General features: G+C 37.9%; 1 protein-coding gene across 1 annotated transcript in view; it reads left to right on the top strand.

Moving 5' to 3' along the window:
- LOC117394660 (cadherin-20-like) overlaps positions 1-16,527 on the top strand; it is a 48,969-nt gene extending 32,442 nt beyond the window's left edge. The window contains exons 2-12 of the mRNA XM_033993054.3: positions 619-1,013; positions 2,359-2,653; positions 2,898-3,017; positions 3,656-3,823; positions 4,923-5,110; positions 6,210-6,463; positions 10,614-10,750; positions 11,349-11,470; positions 11,928-12,045; positions 12,501-12,752; positions 14,710-16,527. Coding sequence (XP_033848945.3) covers positions 765-1,013; positions 2,359-2,653; positions 2,898-3,017; positions 3,656-3,823; positions 4,923-5,110; positions 6,210-6,463; positions 10,614-10,750; positions 11,349-11,470; positions 11,928-12,045; positions 12,501-12,752; positions 14,710-15,206 — 2,400 coding nt within the window. The 5' untranslated portion in view covers positions 619-764 and the 3' untranslated portion in view covers positions 15,207-16,527. The remainder of the gene's footprint in view (positions 1-618; positions 1,014-2,358; positions 2,654-2,897; positions 3,018-3,655; positions 3,824-4,922; positions 5,111-6,209; positions 6,464-10,613; positions 10,751-11,348; positions 11,471-11,927; positions 12,046-12,500; positions 12,753-14,709) is intronic.
- Positions 16,528-16,901: the final 374 nt, after the last annotated feature.

The following is a 16,901-nucleotide window of genomic DNA, read 5'->3' as shown; positions in this document are numbered from 1 at the left end:
ACCATGTAATATATACATACCAATTTCACCTACACAGTCCAATAGATGAACTGAGCTTTCATTACGGAATGTCAAAATGAAAAAGTCAGTGCTTGCGCGGATTGATTTTAAGTCTGATAAAAGCCTGCTAGAGCTAGAAGCTGATTGGCTGATGGTACTGAATCGTTTTCTAATAAATCACAGAGCCGAAGTTGCAACAGTATATTTTCAGAAGGATTTCTAATGTGTATCTCCAGGGGATAATAAGTCCCATTATTTAGAGCTGCACAGGTTCAGCAAGCTCCACTTTGCATGCACCTATCATGGGGTTACAAATAAAACACAGTTTATAATGGTGTTTCCCAGCCTTGGGATTCTGGTCCAGCACACCAGGAACCTGGAGACACAGCTGTGAATGTGTATGTCATGTACTGTCTTGTAAATTGGTAGGCGCTTAAATGTAACACTGGTCACATCGTATCATTTTGTATGTAGGCAGTGTCTCAAGCAGTATTGGCCCTATAAATGAAAAGGCTTGATAAGGGCTATAGGAATTTGGGTTATATGTGTTGCTTTTAAAATGTTTGTTTTTTTTAACAAAAAAATATATATATACTGTTTTGTGTTCTTTTTTAACAGAATAAACAACATATGAACAATCTATCTCAAATATCAGATTTTTGAGCCAATTTTACCATATTGACCAACTTAAAGAAGATTTCTCAAAAGCTGCTTTCTGGTGCAGCAATAAAATCCTTTGATCGAAGGAAGCACCATTCTTGAAAATGGGTGATAAGCATTTGCTGAAAAGCAGACTTTGCTTGTGCTTAATAATTCTGGCACACCTTCAACATGCCACGGCTGAGGAACCCACACTGCAGACTAGAGGGGAAAATGAAAAGCAATCAGATGAGACATTGCTGCAGTCTGACGAAACACTTGAGCACCATCAAAGAGTTAAGAGAGGCTGGGTCTGGAACCAGTTTTTTGTTCTGGAAGAGTACACAGGATCGGAGCCTTTGTATGTTGGTAAGGTATGTGTAAAATATAGGAAGGTAACAAGGTGGTGGTTTGAAATATGTGCTTTATGAATCAAAAACAGCATATTTTTAAGTAGAATATTCAGATACTTTCTAAGTGGACCGGTACTAGAGAAACCCTTTGAACCTATTATTACTGTTATAATAATCGGTAGTTATAATAAGAACTAGACACAAGACCTAAAGCTGAAAGGCTTAGGAAAGTAGCAGGAGAATGTCATGACAGCTAAACAGCTACAGTGATGGTGTAAAAAGGCTTTGAGAAACCCACGCAGCAATGCCCTAAATCAAGGGACTAACTGCAATAAGGGTGCCAATGATATCCTATTTGCAATCAGATAGGATTTGACTTGATAACATATGACAAGTTTCTTTGAACGAATAACTCTAGGTTTGTTCTCCCCTGAGGAAGTGCACAACTTAGTGTGGTAGTCGTAGAACTATAGCTTCAGGGATTCCCAGTGGTAGCTGCAGAAGAACTAGGTAATTGATAGCTTTGCTGTCATCATCCTGATATGACCAGACACATTATGACTGGTTACCAAGAGCAGTCTTTTAATCTACAAGAGATTTCGTGCCACTCAGGACTATAATTAAGTAAAATTATGGTGAGACTCTGGATCTAAGAATTTTATGTTGAAAACCAAGGATTGTTTTATTACAGTCAGCAGCTGAAATAATGCAAACTATCTTGGTATCAAATACGTTTTTGCTGTACTAGGCTGCAACATGCATCATTTAACCCAGACATCTACTGTAGACTTTTCAAATGTTCTGGTTGTAAAGTTGCTATTAAGTTAAAATGGCTCCAGCTTTCTACCATGACAGATCTACTGTAATAGGAGATCCTTCTTATATTATTAAAATTGAATTGCTCCTCTCAGATAAGTAGTTAGTTGTATTTTCCATTAATAAAACATTAATCATAATTTGAAATACATTTGTTTTTACATACTGCAGAGCAGTTTCTTTGTCATTATTGATTACATCTTAAAAAATTGATAAAGAAAACATTACTGTGGTTGAGGAAATGTTGGAATGCATTGAGATTCCCCTTTCTTCAAACAAATATTTTATTAACCAATCAACAATTTTAATAACCAGATAAATGTATTTGTGTTTCAAAGAGATGAGCCCTTGGTAGGCCAAATGGACTCTTCTCATTCACAACCATGTGTATCTTCTTCTTATCAAAAGGAACAGTCAAGTTATAAATGTCCTGACATCACCAATTACACCCAGGTTTCAAAATAATGTTTTTAAGTCAATTGTATTTAATTAGTAGTACAGTAACTATGCAAGTGCATTGTTATGAATAAAACCTTTTCTTATTTTTAAGCTTCATTCAGACATGGACAGAGGGGACGGCTCTATCAAATACATCTTATCAGGAGAAGGAGCTGGCACTATGTTCACTATAGATGACGATACTGGTGATATCCATGCCACCCAGAGGCTGGATAGGGAAGTGAAAGCTCAGTATATTCTACGGGCTCAGGCACTGCAACGTCGAACAGGCATGCCCCTGGAACCCGAGTCAGAGTTCATTGTTAAAATCCAGGACATTAATGATAACGAACCCCAGTTTCTGGATGGGCCCTACACAGCGTCTGTACCCGAGATGTCAGTGATAGGTAAGCAATAATTCTAATGTAAACAGTTCTCTAATGATGTAACAAGGTTTATTTTAAATCCAAATCTATTCATGTTACTTTTACTTTGTCATCATTGTAGTATAGAATACCAATCAGATACAATATATTAGATTCCAAAATCAGAAGCTGTTTTTTTTAATAATAACACACCAGTCCTGAATTATTCTAAACAGTCCTTTAAAAAACACAATCTAATGACTTGTAATGCTTTTGCACTTCCTAGGTACCTCTGTTCTGCAATTGACAGCTACAGATGCAGATGACCCCACTTATGGCAACAGTGCCAGGGTTGTCTACAGTATCCTACACGGACAGCCTTACTTTTCTGTGGAGCCCAGAACAGGTACTCAATGACACACAGTTAATGCTGAATGAATGAATTATTTAATTCTGAAAATGAAACATGAATACATATTACTTTTAAATTGTAAATTATATTTATCCAAGAATACTTTTTTTGTGAAAAATAGAGCAAAAAGTATATATTGGGTTATTCATGTTTGTATATAAAATTGGACCGGGAATGTGATTTATGGCTCTAACACATAATGTGTATTAAGAGGTACCCACAATAAGATGTGTACTGCTCTCGTCTTCTGCATTGTAACGTAGCTAATGCTGCCATCAGGTGGTCACTTTGATGTATTTCAATGTATCTTCAGATGTCTCAGAGTAAACAGATAAGAACAAAATACATTTGTTGAAACAAGCAAAGATAAGCTGTGTCAGTATGTATGGCACATACTCATCAGTGTTCAAAATATATATTAGGGGGAAAAAAATGCATTTAACCTGACGTGGAATTAAACTGCAAGGGCCTGATCAACAACAGTGCTGTAGAACATTGGAAGTCTTTGTAAAGGAACAATGTGAGTCACAGTGGTATGCTTCTCACCACAGGTAAATTAGACATGGCCTTTTTTTACTGGTTTGCTTGTTTATTAAGTTGTATTTCATGGCTGGACTCTGTTGAACTTGCAGGCATCATCCGAGTGACTCTGCCAAACATGGACAGGGAAGCCAAGGAGCATTACGAAGTGATTATACAAGCCAAAGATATGGCCGGGCAGCTGGGAGGCTTAGCTGGGACTACGACTGTCAATATCACCCTTAGTGATGTCAATGATAATCCACCAAAATTTGCACAGAGTGAGTACTTTCCAATGTCTTTTGTCCCTGTGCCACTAGGTCTTGTAGGTTCTGTACAGCATTTTCAGCATCTGTCCAAACAACAAACTCAATCCCAATGGGTTATATTGCAAGCTGTTTCCATTCACTGCCCGTTAGGATAGATGTGGAACCAAATGGCAAACTTCAGTCCATATTACTAATTTTTCCTAACAGATATATTATTGACTCTCTGGCCTAGTGATCCAGGTACTCCATTTAGACTTGTTTCGACACTGACCTTTAATTAACCCACAACCCAAGATAATGTTGTTTTATTTCTGTACTGTGTGGATGGGATACACAGTATGATTAAAAATATATATAAATGTGTGTTATGAATAAAATGAGATAATCACAGACATGAAACATATTCATTTATTCCTAAAAACAAACCTATTTATTAAAACGCTTTCATAAAAAGATTATAATGTAAGTACAGTCAATGAATATTGAAAGTTTTTAAGATAATTGGTACCATGGTACCTGGGATCCTTCAAGAAGCTGCTTGATGAGATTCTGGGATCAATAAGCTACGAACAACCAAACGAGCAAGATGGGCTGAATGGCCTCCTCTCGTTTGTAAACTTTCTTATGTTCTTATGTTCTTACCCAGTGGAGTTACCATGGGAAAACCACACTCTTTTTTTTCATTCTGCCCAGGGGTGAAGTCATATCATTGTAACAAACACCCACCAAGTGCTTTATTGTTGTTGAATTATTTATCTAACCTATATAAATATATGTATAGTACAGGTTTCCATTATTTATGCAGCTTGTGTTTGGTCATTGTACCACTTTCACGATTTGCTACCTCTCCTAGATTTTTTATAATGTTTAAGCCAGGTAGCAATGACCAATTTTGTTTAATTATTTTCTTAGACGATTCTTATATCCCTTTCTAATTTTTGTTTTCATTGACCAAACATGAGGTGCAGTCTTCACGGTTTCAGTGAACAGTACACTTTGGCTGTTTACAACAAACCCTTAGATTAGAAAAGACTGTCAGCGTATTTCTTTTGGTTAACATGATTGAATTTGAAAGACAACCTGAAAGCGTTTTGTTCTTGTCTTGTAACAGAGCTGTACCAGATGAGTGTGCCAGAGTCATCCCCAGTTGGTTCCATAGTAGGCCGGGTGAGGGCTAAGGACCTGGATGAAGGAATCAATGCTGAAATGAGATACACCATCATTGATGGGGACGGGAGAGACACGTTTGACATCAGTACTGATCCCACAAACCAAGTTGGCATTATAACCATCAGAAAAGTAAGAAACAGACGATTGTAGTTGAATAATTATTTGAAACGCTTCCACAGAAATCCTACTGTCTTGAGTATTGTTTTTGAGCTTTCAATCTTATTGCTTTTTGTTTCTTGTTATTCCTCTAATTATGTGGATGATCTGTCATATACAGTATGGCTGGTTTAGGTAATCCAAGATTAAGTAAAATAAGATAATCCAGGATTAGTGCTAATCAGGGTCTGCAAAACCAGTAGATAGCTCATATTAAATCTAACTGAAGAGATTTCGAAGGAACTGCAATGTTATTTTAGTAGACCCCAGTAATTTGGTAACTGGTCATCCACTAGAAACTAACAACAGATAGCCCAGTTTCTCCATTCAAATTAAATATTCAAAAAACAGTTGCAATTTCCTGGCAATAAAACAGAAAAGGCCAACTGGAAAATAGGTAATATGTGTGCCCACATTAGAACACAGAATATAGGTAATGTTGGTGCATTTTCTTTTTAACATTTGGCAAGTTACCAAATATTAAAGAATTTGACCTTTACAAAGCCGTCAGGTACATTTCAACCTGTAACAAAAATTGCTTTGAGCCATATTAAATATTAATGTCGGGTATTAGGTCCTTTAAAAACAGTTGCTGGTAATTATAGAACTGTGTGCTAAGTATCTGCATAATTATCTGTGACATCTGTTCCTTCATTAGTATCCCCACATTGCAACTAGCCTTTGGGCAAGATGTTAGCTCTGAAAGCAGGTAAACATAAAAAATGGAACTAATAAGAAGAACCCCTGGTGGCTTATGCAGAGAGTACATTACATTGCTACTTCACACAAGCTTAGGAGAGCCACAACACATTTTTTAAAAGGATATACAAAATGATGAACCTGACCCAAAGATATTCTGAACGCACATATTATGCTGCTTCATGGAAAGTAAATAGTTCTATAGTACAAAGCCATGGGATCCTCTGCTGCTCGGTCTATACACGGAAACCCCTGATCTCCCTTTCTAATCACTTTCCAAAAACCCTTCCACCCTTTTCAGTAACAACAAGCCACGTGACTTCAGACTTGAAATGACACCAAACTTCATTCCTTTCTTTTTTATTTGTTTCAGCCTCTAGATTTTGAAGGTAAGAAGAGCTACACCTTAAAAGTAGAGGGAGCCAACACACAGCTGGACCACCGTTTCCTGAGGATGGGTCCGTTCAGTGACGTGACCATCATACATATCAGTGTAGAGGATGTAGACGAGCCCCCACAATTTGATTCCAAATTCTATTATGTGGAGGTTCCTGAAGATGTGGCGATTGGTACCATCTTCCAGACAGTCTCTGCCAAGGACCTAGATGTATCTAATAACTCTGTGAGGTAAGCCAGGGGTTGCAATTGGGCATTTCTGGAGAAACTGCCATTTTTGTGCCAATACAGGCATCTGGTGTCATTGTGTCCAAGACACTGGTTTAAATTTGGTTCCAGCTGAGCTAACTAAAATAAGTCTTTCCAATACAACACATAGTATACAATGATGAACTTACCGAAAGAGGTCAAAACTATAAATGAATAAATTGGTTAAATAAGCCAAAAAAAAGTATGTGAGGAGCAAGTGAGTAGAATTTCAGTTATTTCCTCATTCCCCTGTAATAAAGATGTAGTCCTGGAAAGTTATCTTTAGGTGGCAGTGTCGATATGCTAACACAGTTAGTGCCCAAAAGTATCAATTAGTAATTCATGCAGAGCACGAGTTCAGTCAGGGAACTCATGCGATAGATAAAATATTTATTACAGATAAATTACAGACACGATAACACTTTTATGCATATTATACGTTCTAGGATAACACATTTAACATATAATACATCTTTGGCCTTTGGCCTCGCCTCGGGGTGTCCCTGCCCATAAATATTTCCGCTGATAAGCGGAGAGGCTGACTGAAGGAAATCCATGGGCAGGGGGCAGATAGCTGCCCTCCCCAACAGACGAGGCCATTTAAATTGCCAAACCAATTGACCTGCTGCATGATAAATACCTGGCCTTCGATAGTTAAGCAAAGGCAGGACTGCATCTCCCCAAAATACAAGTTATTTTTTAAATAACGCAAAACCAGATGATTTAACTACATGATGATGTACCCTCGATCAGAGTGCGTTGGTATTCCAGCAGCCGACGCTGCTCCCTGCGCGGGGTGAGACAGCAATGCTGATCTTGTGGTCTAGAGCACGGCTGCAACCTTAGTGGCTTGATACAATGAAGGCAGGGCAACGTTATGGTTATTACCCACCTAGAGCAGAGCAAGGTGGAAAATAGTGCTCGCTTGTGCCACCCCTGAGCCGCGCCCTGGGACCCTTGCTAAGCTCTAGAGCACGACTGCTACTGAACGCCAATGGCCATGTAAAAACATGAGGCAACAATTTGATTGTAACCACCTGGACATGTGGTACACTGCTGAAATAATTGAGATCAGTATCTACCAATAGCTGCCTGATGTATTATTTTACCCTTTGAACATCCCAGCCATAATCCACCTGCTATATGCTGAACAAACAATATACTGAATTCAGTTTTTTATACAATGTACAAAGTTATGGCCAGCTATACCACCTATTTTTTGTGTGATTGAAGGTAATGGAGGGAAGAAAAAAAAACCTAAAAGGAAAAATCTCCAGGGGCCCTAGACCTCCAGGCCTACAATATATATATATATATATATATATATATATATATATATATATATATATATATATATATATATATATATATAGCATAGTTATACATAATAGGTGGCATCATATAGTAGAATGCAGTTAATTTAGTTTTTTCTTTCAATATAAGAAAGGATATGGTAGGGTTGGATCCTGGGATAAAGTCCTTCTTAGGATGCAGGTTCCGAGTGTTGTTGAGCAGCGAAAGTCTTTATTGTTGTTCCTTTCGTAGATGTCATAAACATCTGAAGACCACCGCTAAGCATTTTTTATGACATGCGCAGGAATGTTTCGCTGAGCAGCTGTGGTTGCAGCTCCAGTCCTGAAGGAATGGCATGAATAGTTTGAGGAAGAAGGGCCGTCTTTTTGGAAATCTTGGAGTCTTGCAGAACCAGGACCCGGACTGCCAGGTTCTGCGCAGTTAACAGCAGGTCCAGAGCTGCGGATTGGGGTCTGGAGTCCAGATATCTCAGCATGGGAGTGTGGGGACAGAAAACAGAATTAGTGCGAGCAATTTGAACAGTTTTTCCTTCCCTTAATTTATCAGGTTTACTATGTTTAAGAAAAATAGAAACCACCCTGAACTGCAGCAGGACCCTGACGGGCTGCCAGAGGGAGCAGGAGGGATGAACGCGTCCAGGACGAAGCTCTACTCGCTCCAAATGTCGGATATGTGACAAGAGACCGAAGCCCAAGATCCATATGAACTGCAGCAGGACGCCTCGATAACCAGCCGAGACCGAAGTTCGGCAGCTAGAAGCACAAAGGCAATTAGTACGATTAATACAATATTTTACATGCTTTAAATCTACAGAATATGTGACCTGAGATTGAAGTTTAAGGTCTCCGATGCAGGGGTCCGATAATGGATCAAGGAACAGGTTTGGTGGTGATTTCGCCATGCCGGAGGCACCCACATAGACAACATCGTTTCTAGGCTGTCCTTGATGGGAGAGTACAGAATGCTGACGGAACTCCAGTACTCATTGTGACGGTTGGTTTGGAAGATGAAAGTTTGGAGCAGATCTTTAGATGACCTGCGGCAAAATTTGTACCCTGAATAGATTTTCTATTGGATCCATTGAGATGGTTCGTTGATCTGGAGAATTGGTGAGTGAGTGAGGGATGGACATCCAGTTTATCGGTGTTAAAGAGTAATTTGCCACTTAGTTTGATAGCTAGTCTGCCAGCGCCAATCTGTCCGTTACGTTATTATTATAGTTGATTTACACCTGCCCACTGCCTTTCTCCCGCTCATCCTATTCATCCACGCATTGATGCACGACGTCATGACAAGCAACAATATCTATTCATTTATTGATTCACATTGTGTCCGATGGTCAACTCCGCCCGAAAGAACGCCTTGGCTAGAGACACTCGCCTGCCTCCCGAGGGGCTCTCGCGAAGCCAGACCACCGCCATAACACTCGAGGGGCCCTCGCTCAGCCAGAGACCACTGCCATAACAAGCCCTTTCCCCACGAGTAGACAGAGCACGTATTGCCCAAGCAGCGTTCATGAAATTGGTCCCAACATTCATTATTATTTCATTAGTATGCACATACCTCGATAGCACTTGTATGCTATGCGGTGTCCCAACTGTCCATCATGTTTGTGTGGTTCCATGTCTGACACTCTGGGGTAGGATGGATGATGAAAGACTGATGTGTTATTTGCAGATATGCACTAAAATTGGTATGCAGTGCAATGCGTTTGCTCGCACTGTTGCCAGGCTACTATATGTGCATTATTATCTGACGATTTCCAGTGTTTTTGAGTTATTCTTGGTCTGCCTGCCATATAAATTATTCATTTTCAACTTGACTATAAATCACTGGGGACAGTAAATTCTATTAAATAATCCAATCAAAAAGAAATGCCAAAATTTCTATTATATAGCATATGAATGTATCCTTCACGTGCCTGCAGTTTTATGCCTATATGATAAATACTTTGGGACTTTCGTGCGCGAGCATGAATGATGATTTACAAATTCAGCTACAGGCATAGTTGTACTATAAATGGATCATAAAACACTACTGCAGGGATGTTTTTGAAAGGAATAAATTGACAATTAATTACAATTACATGACAGAAAAGGGCACTGGATGGCTTCTTGTTACATAGGGTTTTAAAAATGTTAAAGGTCTAATCTTTCATGTAATCAAATTAATTATTCTCTCAGAACTACACAAATCTCTACACAAATCTCACTCTGCCAAGTGTTTAACCTGTAGTACTTTGTATTTAATCATATCCTGATGTAACTATCACTATTTAATCATATCCTGATGTAACTATCACTATTATCTGCTGTATTATTGAATTGTGGTTTGTCACACTTATACTTTGCTTGAACAAAAGTTATTGTATTTCTTGCTCTTATTGTATTACTTGTATTGTAACACTTGAAATGTATTTGCTTACGATTGTAAGTCGTCCTGGATAAGGGCGTCTGCTAAGAAATAAATAATAATAATAATAATAATTAATAGATGTCCCTTTGTCAACACAGTATCAGCCATTTCAGCCAGGCCTTGCTTGAGTGCATTGTATGACCTTAGAAAAGAGATAAATACATACACTTGGGGGGAAATTACAGTTATATGTTTTGTAAGGGAAAATATATTGTGTGCATTCACAGTTCATGGTGTCATGATTTAGGCAGGGAATATGCATTACTCAGCAGGGACTCCCAAATCATATCAGTATTTGTCATGTAACTGCCAACCACCAGCAGTGAATTAAAATTAGTGAAGGTAAATAAGCAGTTAATGCTGGCGTGAATTAGTCCCATGCTTCCCTGTTTTGTTTTCTAAGATATTCCATTGAGAGGAACAGTGACCCAGGGAGATACTTCTACATCGACATCACATCAGGGGCTCTAATGACTGCAAGGCCCTTGGACCGCGAAGAGGTCTCCTGGCACAACATTACTGTTATGGCTATGGAAATGAGTAAGTAGCAGACAGCAAGGTCAAACAATAACTTTTGCTGGCTTGGCAGAGTCCCAAACCATGTACTGTAATACCATTGGAGTAAGCTGACAGAAAGCTATAGAATAGAAGGACATAGAAAAAAGGCAAAATCAAGAGAAATAGAACAGAAAATGAAAGAGCAATGCTTGTCCCAGCCCACTGGATCTCCAAGCATCTCTTAAAAATGTGTTTAGGTTAAATGAAAATATAAAAGGCAGTACTGATAGTTTTTTTCTTCTTTTTATACAATGTAATTATTTCATAATGTTACCACATTATATTTTTTTGAGGCAACTTTCAATTGATGGTGTGGATGTTATCTATCAAAAAAGACGAGTTGATGAGTTAAAGTTTTGTCAATATTGTTAACAATCACATACAGGTACATGATAACTGGGTACATTGTTTTTTTTTGTTGTTTTTTTTTTAATATAGTTTCAAGCTGCTACAGTTTATTCTATGTTTCTGCATGACCCAACTGTACTGTAATATATCCTATGTTTAATATTGTTAATGTACTTGTATGTAATTGTATAAAAACTCATGAATGCTGCATCTAACCTTTTTGTTATATCAGACAACCCCACACAAATTGAAAGTGTGTCAGTCACTGTGAAAGTCATAGATGTCAACGACAACCCGCCAGAGCTGGCAAAGTACTATGAAGCCTTTGTCTGTGAAAACACTAAAGCTGGACAGGTAAAATACAGTGCAATATCATATGTTTTACAGTGTTTTTTAAACAAATACATGCCACTTATCCACTTTACACTGCTGTTGTGAAAAAAAGCGTTAACTTCACAATGAACTTTGGCAGGTGGAGGCAGCAAATAATAGGCAATAAGCACGATTCTGTTATTTTGCATGCACCAGTCTCCATGCTGCTTCCATACGAGAAATAACTTTAAAAATAACAGTCAAATGTGCAATGTGGTATAAAAGAATAACTGAACATAAAGTTCAACCTAAAAGTAAGTAAATAATATGTTCCACTTCTGCTATCATTTTCAGCTCCATTTATGTTTACTCAGAAAGATTATTTGTGGATAGACAGCATGCATTCATGTAATTCAGTGGAGAATACTAAGCCTGCAGTAGTTCAATTAATGTAATAGAAGGCTGTTATCCTCATCGATTTTGTTTGTTTGTGCCTTAGCTGATTCAGACAGTAACTGCCGTGGACCTAGATGACCCACTCGGAGGTCAACATTTCTACTATAGCCTGGCACCTGAGGCAGCTAACAACCCAAACTTCACACTCAGAGACAACCAAGGTAATAAGAGAAGACAGAATATATCATTTACATTACTGCCCTGAGCGGTGTGTCGAGGTGTTGAATAAAATAACTGTGCCTCAGTACAGTTATGGCCTTTATCCAAAGCAACAAATTGCATTAAAATACTACAATCTACATTTCTTGGTTCACAAAAATGTTACGACAAAAAGTGTAGAAAACAAAGTCAAACTTCAGTAAAATTATATAAACAAAACATATTCAGAATTTTCATTAATAGAAGCACCCAACTTTATTAAAAGCTACGTTTCCACCTACTTTTTGATATTTTACATTTATGGAAATATAAAAACAACTAAAACATTACGCAACCAACACAATATGGAAGCGTAAGGAATTTGTTACTTTTTCAGTATTCATTTCTATAGAAATACATCTTATGACTTACATTGTGTGAAGTCTAACATGGTATAATTATCATTCTTCTTTTTCAGACAACACAGCCTGGATAGTGACCCGGCGAGGAGGTTTCAGCCAGAAAGAATGGAGTATTTATTACCTACCAATACTCATATCAGATGGGGAACAGCCTGTGCATAGCAGTACCAGTACCCTGACAATCCGAGTGTGTAGCTGTGACACAGAAGGGAATGTCATGTCATGCACTGCTGAGGCCTACACACTTCCTGTTAGCCTAAGCAGAGGAGCTCTCATTGCAATTCTAGCCTGCATTTTTGTGTTACTCGGTAAGCCAGCATAGTTTTTTTGTTGATGTATATTTCATGTTGAGGTAGATTTCAAGGTAAAATAAATAGGGTTTACAATATGTAAATAATACTTGCAGCCACATATCATTGATATTATTTGCTTTCCAAATCTTGTTGTTTTTTTTTTGTTGTTGTTTTCATTACATCCTTGAGACTTTTATTTAAGAAAAAAAAAGATCAACATTGTGTGTTCATAGTATGTTCTCTGCTAAATACCATTACAAGATGCTTCTAGTTTGTTCCACACAGGATTTTTGCATCATCAACGTGAGACTTAAGATAAGTGTTCTGTGTGAGCGCTTCCCAATAGAAAAAAACACCACTTAGTGCATCTCATTAACAGGAGCAATTAACTACTGCATCACAGCGCAAATATCTGCAGGAAAGCTCCCATAGGTGTAGAAGATGAGATTAATAATCAAATTAGCCTCACACTGATGATGCAAAAAGCCCTCAAGTGGAACCAAGTAGAAGCATCTTGTAAATATAGGTAAACCCCTCAATCTCGAAGGATGCATTTTAACTCCTGTCTTGTTAATTGAATTGAGGTGCGAGCCCCAGAGTTTTTTAATGTCACATTTAATTTTTACGTTGTGTTATTTTTACCTTTTTGTATTTAAAGTATGGTTCATAATTGCTGATCGGGTAATTGGTTCGTTCTTGTTTGTGAAGTAATTGAGAGGAAGATGTTGTAAAGGGGCGATTGGCAGACAAGCAATGTTAGGTGCATGGTTTTTTTTTTTTTTATCATTTTGAGCATTAGTATGATGTCAGACATGTGCACTCTGAATGTGACAATGTGACTTGTTGGCAACAGGAGGAAAGTAATATAGAACGGAATCAGGTCAATTTCAGTAACCCTGTAACAGCAAATTAATCGGTTTGCAACAAAGTAACGTACCCAAAGCTACAAACAAAATTAAATACAAAATAAGTGGGGTGTTAATGTTCTTCACGTTCCTATGAAACACCTTTTTTTTTTTTTTTACATTTTTTGTAAACGAAAATAAAAACTATTTGTTCTCAAGAACAAAAAGGGTTTCATTTTTTTATTATTATTGAATTTTTTTTTACAAAAAATGTAAAGAAAAAAAATGGGTTCATAGGAAACACATGGGCTACTTTTAAGTTAATATTGGTAGCCATTTTTTGTTTTATGTTGACCATTGTGATTCACTTAAAATTGTATCAGCCAGATTGGTATCAGAGAAGTAGAGTTTTAATGGCAATGTGGACACTAATACTTAACGAGTGGACCACACCTAATAAAGCTCCATATTTTCCTTTGTTTAAAAATCTCTACGGGGTATACTGGTCTTTAGAAGAGAACATATTTTTACAATAATACAAGTTTCAAGGATTGGAAATCACATACCATGAATGATACATGGGTAAGAAAATGATTGGTTTTTTACACCCGGTTTATTCTACCTTAAAAAAGCTGTACATATTTCTTCCTTTACTGCTCCCCTTTTAGCACTTTAATTTTCTTCACTTTGGTCCACATGTTCTGGAGCCCCTTTCCAGTGAGAATTCCTCTTTACATAAGCTGTTCTGTCCTACTTCACTGAAACCATGGGACAGGTGAATGCTATAGAGTAAAATGTTTCCTCAGAAAGAGACATTCTGTCCAGCATTGAGATCACTGTCTAGCGCTGAAGTTACATCTAGAAGTGTTTCAAAGTTCAACTAAATAATAACAGGGAAAATAATATTGAGTTCCCAAATATATTGTCAAAATTCCTTCCTGGGAATAGCATAGATTGTTTAAATAATAATAATAATAAAAAACATTTCAATTAAGAATAATGCAGCTAATCAGTACCCAGTATTGAGCAGATCTGCTCTAATATTAAAATGCATTCATTATTTTGTTTAAATGTAATGTCATTTATTATTTGGCTTGCTATTAAATCCTTACACTGTCTTCCTTCAGTGATGATCCTGCTCATCCTGTCCCTGCGGAGCCAGAGGAAGAAGCCCTACCTGACAGACGCGGAGGAGAATGTACACGAGAACATTGTGCGCTATGATGATGAAGGTGGTGGAGAGCAGGACACTGAGGCCTTTGACATTGCCGCCATGTGGAACCCGAGAGAATCCCAGGTGGTGAAGTTCAGACAGGACATGGTGCCAGAGATTGAGAGCCTGTCCCGCTATGTGCCTCAGAACTACATGGGGGACAGTAACGTTCACGGCTACGTGCTGGCCAAGCTGTATGAGGCCGATGTGGACCCCTGCGCGCCCCCCTACGACTCCCTACAGACCTATGCCTATGAAGGAGAGGGGTCCGTGGCGGATTCTCTCAGCTCCCTGCAGTCTGTCACCACGAACACCGACCATGACTATGACTATCTCAGCGACTGGGGGCCCCGCTTTAAAAAACTGTCTGACATGTATGGGGTTTCGGAGATGGACAATGCTTTATGGTAGCCATTTAGACTGTGGAACTAGTACTACAGTATTTCACAAACACCATGCGCACTGAACAGAAACTGTGCCCTTCTCTAAGGAGAACAAACTCCTGTGCAAAAAAATAAAAATAACATGTCCTTCTGTAAAGCTCATTCACACTAACCTGGCATTTTGGATACAGAAGAACTTAGCAGTGTGCTGCTAAGGTATTTTAAGTATTGTGTTTGATTATAAGAAAGATCGCATATTACTGGCCTAGGCGGCCCATTCTGTAAATTTAAAATGGGACTTTGCGGCAAGAATCCCTTATGGATTGTAAAGAAAACATTACATTTACACTTTTCTCACTGCCGGTGGTTTACAGCTTCATGGTAAACAGTGCGGATTCTATGTACTTCCAATAATGTATATCTATTTTTAGTTTGTTTTTTTTTAAATTTAGGGATGCATATACATTTCCTGCTCATATTTATTGAAATACAGTATTTATATTTTATATAAATTATTGGAAATATTAGAGGCTCATTCCTGTGATTTTCAAAAAATGTAAATGCTATGGTTCCGCCTAATTATGATGTAGCTGTGCAAGATAAACAGGGTAAATGATGTGTAAAAAGCCTCCCACATACTGAAACCTGACAGTTTGAGTACTGCTGGAAGTGCTTGTTTCTCTAGTTGTAATGCAAGGAATTACTTTTTTAGTGTACTGTATTGCCTGGCTGCCTTCAACTTCCCTGTTTTTTTGTTTTTTTTTGTGACTAAGCAACCACATATTGTTTTTGTTAAGCAACCACAGGGCTCCCATCTACTGAGCTACCCATAGAGGTGTTTAAATGATTTGTAAAAATGTTTAAACATAGTTTTCAGAAAGTTTACACTCACCATGAACTCAGTAAACCACTAGTTGTGTGCAGTGTATAAATGGGATTAATTCAAACGCAGGCCCTTGAGTTTAAAGGGAGGCAAAACATGTACATGAATGACATCAATAGAATGGCATCTGACTTTATCTGTGGAGTTATCTTTGAGCCCTAAGTAGGATGAGCTGGCTTTATTCTGGACTGTACAGCTGTGAAACCATTGAGGATTTAAAACGGCAGTTAATTTGATGACCTGCCAGTGCCAAATGCAAAGTAAACCTACAAGAGAAAGCCAAATATGGAAAGGAAAAAGTACGTCGTACAGTGAAGGAGGGCTCAGACCTGTTATGTCTGTCTGAGCAATGTTTACAGGGGAAACCTACTTGAATTATACACAGTAAGCAACAATGTTACAGATATTTGAATGTATATACATATATATTTTGTATATTTGGTAATAAATTTTTTTTTTTTGTAAATACCAGTAGGTATGTTATGCTGAACATCGATACAGTAGTACTTTTTTTTTTCCTAGTTCCAACTCTTTCTCACTCTTGGAACAGATGGAAGACTGTAAGTAAATAATGTTTTTTTGCTTACTTAACTTAAATCAGTGACACAGAGCTTAGCACGCAGCATATTAGTATTGTATATTCCTTCAGTCTTTTTTTCACAGCAGCACAAGGAAACAGTGACATGTTTAGGTCCCAGGCAGGGGGTCACTGTTCCACATTTTAAGGACCATACCACCCAAAGTCACCCTATCATCAAACTAGTCTTCAAAAAAAAAAATACTATGATATATACCCCAGATAAACGTTACTGTATACCAGTTATTGTAAATACCAATGAT

Source organism: Acipenser ruthenus, chromosome 3, assembly GCF_902713425.1.
Source record: "Acipenser ruthenus chromosome 3, fAciRut3.2 maternal haplotype, whole genome shotgun sequence".
NCBI classification, from domain to species: domain Eukaryota; kingdom Metazoa; phylum Chordata; class Actinopteri; order Acipenseriformes; family Acipenseridae; genus Acipenser; species Acipenser ruthenus.
The sequence above is the reverse complement of the archived record's forward strand: the minus strand, read 5'-3'. Positions and strand labels throughout refer to the sequence as shown.